At 46.2% G+C, this 9,308-nt stretch overlaps 1 protein-coding gene across 1 annotated transcript; it reads right to left on the reverse strand.

Moving 5' to 3' along the window:
- Positions 1 to 528: 528 nt before the first annotated feature.
- On the reverse strand, positions 529 to 9,103 carry LOC311271823 (uncharacterized protein). Its single transcript, XM_084377709.1, has 7 exons — positions 9,003 to 9,103; positions 8,843 to 8,902; positions 8,693 to 8,761; positions 7,128 to 7,677; positions 6,775 to 7,042; positions 1,329 to 1,388; positions 529 to 973 (listed from the first exon to the last, which is right to left on the reverse strand). The coding sequence occupies exons 4-7, from the start codon at positions 7,373 to 7,375 to the stop codon at positions 608 to 610; spliced, it is 942 nt and encodes a 313-aa protein (XP_084233835.1). The 5' UTR covers positions 7,376 to 7,677; positions 8,693 to 8,761; positions 8,843 to 8,902; positions 9,003 to 9,103; the 3' UTR covers positions 529 to 607.
- Between the last annotated feature and the right edge of the window lie 205 nt (positions 9,104 to 9,308).

Below are 9,308 nucleotides of genomic sequence, written 5' to 3' on the forward strand. Positions count from 1 at the left end.
CTTTTCACCCTCCAGCACATGGACTTCACTGGAGCTGCACATGTTGCTACTGGAGTCCTCTCTCTCCCTCTCTCTCCTCCATGATGACGTCACAGAGCAGGTGGACGTTGGACACCTTGCTCTCCTCCACCTTCTGCTGCAGGATGCCTCACAGGTGCTCCACTGGGTCTAGGTCTGGAGAGTCACCATCACCCTTACCTTCAGCTTCCCCTGCAAGGTAGTTGTCATCTTGGAGGTGTGTTTGGGGTTGTCATCGTGCCCTGCGGCTCGGTTTCCAAAGGTGTGTGGGGGGGGGTAATGCTCTGTTTCAGAATGTCACAGTACAGATTCATGTTTCCCTCAGTGAAGTGCATCTCAGTGCTGCCAGCACTCATGCAGCCCCAGACCATGATGCTACCACCACCATGCTTCACTGTAGGCAAGACACAGTTGTCTTGGTAATCTTCATCAGGCTGTCGCCACCTGTCGTCCATTGTCCACCTGCTCTCTGACGTCATCATGGAGGAGAGAGAGGGAGAGAGAGGACTCCAGTAGCAACCTGTGCAGCTCCAGTGAAGTCCATGTCCTGGAGGGTGAAAAGCAGCGCTAGTTAATAATGGTGGTCACACTAAATATTGACACTTGGGCACATGAAGATGCCATACAGGGGGTGAGCCTCAGTGGTGACGGCTCCAGCAAAACGGCGCATGAAATGCCAGATGTCAAGGCGCACTTGAAGCTCATCCCACCCTGCAAACATGGCCTTCACCCGACAAGGGCCATGCTGAGTGCAGCAGTCTCTGTCCACATACATCACCTTGGGTGGCGCCTCACCCGCCTCACTGTACCGCTTCACCAGGCCAGCTGCCATGGCGTCAAGTGCTTGTCCCTCACCAGCTGTCAGAACCGAGACAAGGACTTGACCATACTCGTTCCCAACATTGGTGCACCAGGCAGCTGTACCTGCAGCAGCACCAGCGAGTTTCTTCGTGACCTATTCAGAAAAGAAAAGCAGTTAAAAACTGTGTTACTTGTTATAAAAGTGCAATATTGAAATCTCTGTTTCTCTGATGCTGCTACTATGCTTCCTGGTGATGATGATGATGATGATGATGATGATTATGCCTGAGGCTTCAACTTGTTTGATGTTTTAAGTTTTTAGTTTTAGTATGCTGTATGTATTTTGTTTTATTGTCATGAGGAAGTGATTGTGTAGTGATTGTGTGCTTTGCTTTTGCTTTTAGTAGTTGTACAGTAGTTGTACTGTTGGTACAATGACATTAAAGACTATCTCTATCAATCTATTATGTATGCACTCAAAATTCTGTATATAAACAGGGCTGTGATACCTTTTTGGTGGAGTCCATCTTGAGGACAGAGCCAAAGATGGAGGTGATTTTGGCCTTCACCTAATGTGGTGACTATTGCTACTCAAAGCCACCGTGATTGCTAGACTGGGTCAAACTAGTTAGGACGCGTGTACTCCATCTGTTACTTGCACAACTGTTTATTGGTAAAACAAAAGAAAACATCAGCGTGTGCATGGCTACACGGTCAAAAACTGTGCGCTCATCCCCGGTCCCAATCATCTTCACCTGCCCTGGTGAGCTCACCTATGTGTCTTCCGGCGCACATACACCACCCAGTGTTCAAAACAAAAACAACAAACAAATACTCCATACATACGTAATGGCTGCAACACACCGGCTCCTAATTGTTCAATGGCTAGAGACAAAACAATTCCAATCCAACAGACATAAAGCCATTACATAGAAATAGAGACACAATAAAGTTCATTTAAACAGTCCTTTTTAGTCCATTTAGATTAGTCCGTACATTTCTTGAGTTCAGAGTTCAATACTTTCCCTGTGGTCCAAAGGAAAAGTTACTGTGCTGCTTGGAAAAGACACTGTTTTGTAATAGGCCTTTCCAATACACTAGTCTTTGTCTTGACACGTGCAGACCGCACAAACCCTCGTTTATCGGCAAAGGTGTCCTGAACTCTGCCCAGCAGCCAAGAACTGCGGGAAGCTGTAGGGTCAGCTATCAAGACTATGTCTCCTGGAACAAGATTTCTTTTTTCTTTATTCCACCTATTGCGCTCCTGTAGCAAAGGCAAATACTCCTGTATCCATCTTTTCCAAAACAAGTCAGAGATGTACTGAGCTTGCTTCCAACGTCTCTTGACATAACAATCTGCGCTTTCAAAAAGTCCTGGTGGCAACGCTGGTTTGCCTTTCATTGTCAACAGATGATTCGGAGTTAGAGCTTCCAAGTCATTAGGATCATCAGATGAGTCTGTGTTCAGTGAGTAGGCAACTTCCAAATGAACTGCCCTGCTTGCCATGCATGTAAAGATAACACCATAGCGTTTCACCAAGCTGTGCCCCCTTTTCACCTCCACAGGTCCAAAATAATCAACTCCAACATTGGTAAATGGAGGAAGGTCAGGAGAAATTCTCTCTTTGGGCAAGTCTGCCATTTTTTGCTCAAGCAATTTTCCTCTTTGTCGTCTACAGACTCCACAGCTTGCAATGATTTTCCTTGTTGCAGCGTTGGCATTTGTAATCCAATAGTTCCTACGCAATCTGGAGAGGATGTGATTTCTTCCAGAATGACCGAGCTGAGTATGGATATGCTTCAGAATCAAAGAGGACACATACTGCCCCTTGGAGAGAATGACAGGATGTTTAGTGCTTTCGGGCATTGCTGCCTTACTCGAACGACCTCTAACTCTGATCAACCCATCCTGCATAATAGGATCCAGCTTATAAATGGTGCTTTCTCTTTTCACTCCAGACCCGCTATTCAGTGCTTCAATTTCACTCTGGAACCTTTCCTGCTGACTGAAGCGAATGATGGCTGTTTTAGCTTCATTAAGATCATCAACAGACAAACTTTGTCCACCTAGTACACCTTCCCACTGCTGCATTTCATGCTCCGCTTTGGTTTGAGTATCTTGATGGGCATTTTCAAGCAAATGCTTCCTTTTCCGACTCAACTCCTGTAGAGTCCTCCTCAACTTCAAAAACCATGCAACTGAGCTCTTTAACTTCTTCCAGTCTGAAAAGTATGTCATCAATTGATGAGTGGCATTTGAGATATCATTAACCACAACAGCATTCACCATGAGATCCCTCTTTACTTCTGGATCGCCATCAATAATGTCAGCATCCAATCTGTTAATTGGCCATTTCTCCTCAGCCTTCCTCAGAAACTCTGGTCCTTCAATCCATCTGTTTTGGGTCAACAGATGTTCCACTCTCAGTCCTCTTGAAGCATCATCTGCTGGATTTTGTGCCGTAGGGATATATCTCCACTGCAAGATGTCTGATGCCTCTCTGATGGCAGATATCCTATTGGCCACAAAAGTATGAAATCTTTTGCCCTCATTTCTGATGTATTTGATGACTGAGGTGCTATCTTTCCAAAATACAGGCTTTTCCAATTTGAGCTGCAGCTCAGCTTGAAGCATCCTATCCACTCGGACTGCGAGAGCAGCTGCTGTAAGCTCCATGCGGGGTATTGTCATCTGCTTCAGAGGTGCCACTCTGGCCTTGCCAAGCACGAAGGCGACATGAATATGCTTTCCATTTTGCATCCTCAGGTAACTGACAGTGCCATATCCACTCTGGCTGGCATCGCTGAAGTGATGAAGCTGGACACTTGTTGATTGCCCAAAGTTCTTTGGTTTAAAGCATCGACTGACCTTGAAGTCTGCCACCCTTTTAAGGTCAGTCAACCACTTTCTCCACTGTAGTTGCAGAGCTTGAGGTACTGGATCATCCCAATGACATTTCATCCGACAAAGCTCTTGCAACATAATTTTTGCCCCAAGTGTTAGTGGTGCCAGAAATCCCAGAGGGTCATATACGGAGCTGACAACTGCTTTTAAGCAGGTCATCAACATAAAAGTTGTGAGTCACTGTGTTTATCAACTCAGCAGGAAACTTGTGCTTATTGTCTTCCACTGTCTTACGAAGGGCATAGCATGCACAACTGGGTGAAGATACTGCACCAAAAAGGTGAACTGTCATGCGGTACTCAGCTAGCTCCTGATTTATGTCACCGCCTGGCCACCACAAGAACCTCATAAAGTTTGTGTGTTCATCAGCAACCTTGGCTTGATGGTACATAGCTTTTATATCAGCCATAACCGCCACTGGCTCCAGTCTGAATCTCGTCAGAACTCCTGCCAGGGAGCTGGTCAAATTAGGACCTTGTAACAATTGCTTATTCAAAGACGTTCCTTTGAACTCAGCTCCACAGTCAAACACCACCCGCAGCGTTCCCTCTTTGGATGACGTACTCCATGATGAGGAATGTACCACACTTTGCCATCAGGTTGCTTCAGCTGATGTTGTGGCACTCTTTTAGCATATCCTTTGTTGATGACATCCTCAAGACACGCCTTATATTCACAGTGAAAGGTTTGGTCCTTCATTAACCTCTTCTTTAGTCCACGGATTCGTTGTTCAGCAACACTGAGGTTATTTGGAAACACAACAGCATCTGTCTTAAATGGAAGCTTCATCTTGTAATGCTCATCCTGAAGCTGGACTGAGCTGGACACAATATCCATGAACTTTCTTTCTTCTCTGGACATCTCCTCCTGTTCACCTGAGGTTTGCTCATTAAGATCATGATTATATTGCTTAATGAGCAACTCTTCCAATCTGTCAACAGCAATCCTATGCACAGCTGCCACAGAGCAGCCACTCTCCTCCTGGCTGCTCCCTTGAAGGGGTCCATTAATCACCCATCCCAAAAGAGTTTTAATGGCGTACGGTCCATCTCCATGGCTGTGTAAAACATCCCAAGGTTCCATTAACCTGGAAGCATTCGTGCCAATCAGCAAGTCCACATCAGCTTGGATGCAGGGAATACGGATGCTGTTCAAATATGGCCACTTTGCCAATTCCTCATCTGAGATAATGTTGACACAGGCATTTTCTTCTGAGTTAAGACTTCAGGAAGCTCATAGAACTGTTGACCATCATATCCAGCAATTTTCAAACCTTGAAGGTGTGACGACCCTGCCCTCTCCTGGTCGTCCTTTGTTTGTTTTTTCTTGCAGGCTCATTTCAGGTAGATGGGTGGAGCTGCTGATTGGACGAGATTCACCTGGGCAGCCTGGGCCCAGGTTATTTAGCTGGCTCCTCATTCCCATTCTGTCTCTCTCTCTGACCACTTGCTGCCTGTTTGGTTTGTGTGTTTGTTTGTGTTATCATCACCACACTTCAATTACAAACAACACTGCATACATTACTGACTCTACAGATTACAGACTTCTTTATTATGTTGTTTTGGGTAACATTTATAAATACATTTTAGTTAAGTTACTTTAAAGGTGTGTGGTCTCCCACTTTGTCTTGCTCTCTGAGCCAGGGCTATGACAAAATGGGGGCTCGTCGATCTTTTGAGTGGAATTAGACTTACTGTTTAGTAGGTTTAGGGATTGTTGTTCAGGGTGGTAGATTTTCAAGTTGCTGCTCTGTTTTGTTACTGGTAGAATGGTTGGGAGATTCACACATGTATGATTGGTTTGAGGTTTTGGTGATTGGTTAAGGGAGAATTTTGGTCCTTTTGATTGTGTTGATCCACTAAGGTATTTTCCAGATTTTCTTCGGTGTGGACTGGCAAGTGGAGAGCCACTGTTCTAGGAGTTTTTCCCCGGGTAGGAAAAGGGGTGAGTCCTGTTTAGGGGGTTCATCTTTCTCAATTTTTAGGCCGGTGGTGAACGTGGGTAGAGCAAAGCTCGGGAGCATCTCCGTGGCTGTGGGAAAGTGGCCAATTGCTGGTTGTTTTCTCCACTCCACTGGTTTAGCGTGCATAAGTACCCCCCACATGTGACTGCCAGAAGACTAGGATTGAGTTGGTTAGGTAAGATTTTTTTTGTTTTTGTTAGGTAAGGCTAGGGGGGAACTCTCCTTATGATTTTTGGTTTCTCTAAATGCTGGTCTACATAAAGTAATTGGGGAAATATATTGTGGATTTTGTGCTGTTTGCTTCATTCCTGAATTAAAATCAGGGTTTTGATAATGGCTTCGGTGGATGAGTTTTTTCACTCCCCTTTCGATCATCTTCTCAGTCAATACACTAAAGATCAGCTTTTAAAAATAGCTGAGCACTATGACATTGAGATTGGTGATAAACGGTTGAAAGAAAATATTAGAGCCATTTTGAAAGCAAACTTGGTGGAGGCTGGAGTCTTTAAAAGGGAGGAGTTTCAGCCCAAGGTGACCTGTTGCATTGGCTGCCCCTGTGACTTCTGCAGCACAGTTGGCATTTTGAACTGAGTACCACCTTGATAGTTTGGGTCCTGCTGTTTGTTGATGGTTGGTTGGTTTGATGATGGTTGGTTGGTTTGATGATGGTTGGATGGTTGTTTTGACGATCAACATCGGATCCCACTTGATCCGCTTGCAGCGCACAAACTTCACCAGCTGTAGTCACTCCACTGATGATCCCACACGATCCTTCAGAGCGAGTTTTTGACTTATATGTGGTGACTATTGCTACTCAAAGCCACCGTGATTGCTAGACTGGGTCAAACTAGTTAGGATGCGTGTACTCCATCTGTTACTTGCACGACTGTTTATTGGTAAAACAACAAAACATCAGCGTGTGCATGGCTACACGGTCAAAAACTGTGTGCTCATCCCCGGTCTCAATCATCTTCACCTGCCCTGGTGAGCTCACCTATGTGTCTTCTGGCGCACATACACCACCCAGTGTTCAAAACAAAAACAACAAACAAACAAATACTCCATACATACGTAATGGCTGCAACACCTCATGCAGCCGGCTGAGAACGTCCCTGGCGTAAACCGCTAACAGCCACTTGGGCTTGGGATGGGCAGGTAAGCAGGGAGGCTCAGCAAAGACGGACGGGCGGACAACAGTGGACCTTGTGAATGGTTCGCAAGCTGTCAGGTACTGCAGGACACGCTCCATCCACGCCTCGTTGTGTTGTACCTGCAGCTTTTTGTAGAGCTGGGTCACACTGTTGCCCATTGTCCTCTCCCTCATCATCCTCAGCACACGGATGCCACACGAGTATCTAATGAAAGGAAGGAGTGTAATGTCAAAAAAACAAGAACACATATAAAAGCACCTAATAATGGTTGACATTAATTATGAATTACCTGTAAGTGAGCAAAGCTGTAAACTTGCTGCGGTGGCCCATATCCAGCTGGCCTAAGATGTCTTCAGACCAAGCAGGATACTTTTTGGAGCAGCGTTTGCACTCCAGGTACTCAGTGGCAAGGTCATACCACCCGTCGATGTCCAGCACCTTCCGCACTGTTCTGTACATTCCTGCAGCTGTTAGTCTTTGCTTGCTGCAGGCTAGACGAACACAGACCAGAGGAAACAGCCACATCTTCTGGGGCATCCACAAAAACAACGGCCGGCAGAAGAAGTGGTCAGGCTAGGCGGGAGGCTGGATGTGAATGAGGGCGGGCTGAGGAGGATACCACCAAAGCTTCAGCTGTGACACTAGCTCTGGCTTGCCGGTACGTGGGTTGGCCTTGAACAGAGTGTGCCGTATCCACTCCTGCTGGTAAGGTGGAAGCTGATCCTTCCAGTGACTGGGAAGCTCAGCTGGCGGTTGATGAAGGAGAGATGCTGGTTGATGAAGGAGGGCTGCTGGTGGAGGATCAGCACAGGCCTCGCGAGGGACCGTGGCTGCAAGAGCTAATGAAGGAGAAATTAATTAGGCTGAATGTTGGTTTTGATAGTAATATGCCATAAATGCAACTCACAAAGTGCCACAGTGCAGAAATACTACAGAAAGAAACTGAATAAATGGTACAATGTTAATAATACTAGTGTTAAAATACAATGTCAATAATACTAATGATGAAATACTACAATGTTAAGATTAGTAGTAGATAGTGTAGTACATTAAGTAATATTAAGAAGCAAAGAACCCAGTGTAAGCACATGGAAAATTATGCAAAATGAATTCACAAGTATTAAGGATGCCCACAGATATGAAACATGCACACAGACACAGTAACAACTACTATTGTAATAATTAGAACAACGACTGTTACCCGCAGATTCCACTGGATACGGTACGGCTGCGTTACGGCTCCGCCACGGCGGCGGAGCTGATCCGTAGCACTTTAGTCTATGTGTTAACTTCCACCAGATCCGCTGCGCTGCGTGTCTGCTGCGTGCCAGCTCCGGCAGTCCGCAGCCCTCCGGAGCAGATATGCAGGACTTCTATTCTGGCGGACGCCGCAACACAACGCAGCAATTCAGCTGAATTTAGCACAGAGCAGACAGGAAGTCAGACACGAAACAACAACAAGAAATCCGGTTGATTTTCAAAATAAAACACTCCGTGTTAATACAAACACAAAAACCTCAAAAAAGAGACAAATACAAGCTCTTCTTCTAATCCGTCGGTCGGGAACACTTCGTGTTGTTGTGTCTATAACACATACATATAACTGCGTTCGTGTGTGATAATGTAATTATCGCGGGAATTCCTCGGTTTCGTTTCTCCAGCTGATCGGCGGAGCTGCGCCGTAGCGGACTCAAAACGCAACTGGTGGGGGTTGCCGGACGAGGAAGCCGGAGCACAATCGTACCGGGGCCGTAACGCAGCCGTAACGTAGCTGTACCGTATCCAGTGGAATTTGCGGGTTAGTGTTGTCGCTAAACATTCATCATATTTGCATTTGTGTCATATGCCACACACCTGTATTAAGCTGTGCCTCACATTGCGCTGCAGCAGATACCATTTCTTCATCATCAATCTCAGCAGGGTCTGGAGAGGAAATGTTGAAAGTATTAGGCCTACTGTTAACAATACACAGAGACAAATGTCTGTAAGATGGTGCATACTTACCAGAAGGGAAAAGCTGCCGGGGTTTTGAAGGTGGAGGTGAGGTGAGGTGCGGTGCTGGAGCTGGAAAAAAGTGGACAAGTTTGTATAATCTGTTAAAACGCTACAAGCTATACATGTAGGACTGCTGTAGGGGAAATTCAGAATTAACACTCCTACTCACAGAGTTTAACTGGTGACAATAACTTTTTCACCAGCTGTGAAGGGGACAGATTTTTCCCACGCGCCAGCAGAGATTTCACAGTGGCGGGCTTCCATGCGCCACTTTGGAATCCTGCTGGAGGTGCAGAGGAAGTGGAGGCTGAAGACGGGAGGGTGGAGGCTGCAGGTGGACGTGCAGCGGAGGCTGAAGACGGGAGGGCGGAGGCTGCAGGTGGACGTGCAGCGGAAGTGGAGGTGGAAGAGGAGAGGGTAGAAGCTGCAGTGCGTCTCTTCAAGACATATGTCTTGAAAAGGGCCATGTTGGTGT

Source organism: Pagrus pagrus (genome assembly GCF_965226575.1).
Source record: "Pagrus pagrus genome assembly, chromosome: 16".
Lineage (NCBI taxonomy): Eukaryota > Metazoa > Chordata > Actinopteri > Spariformes > Sparidae > Pagrus > Pagrus pagrus.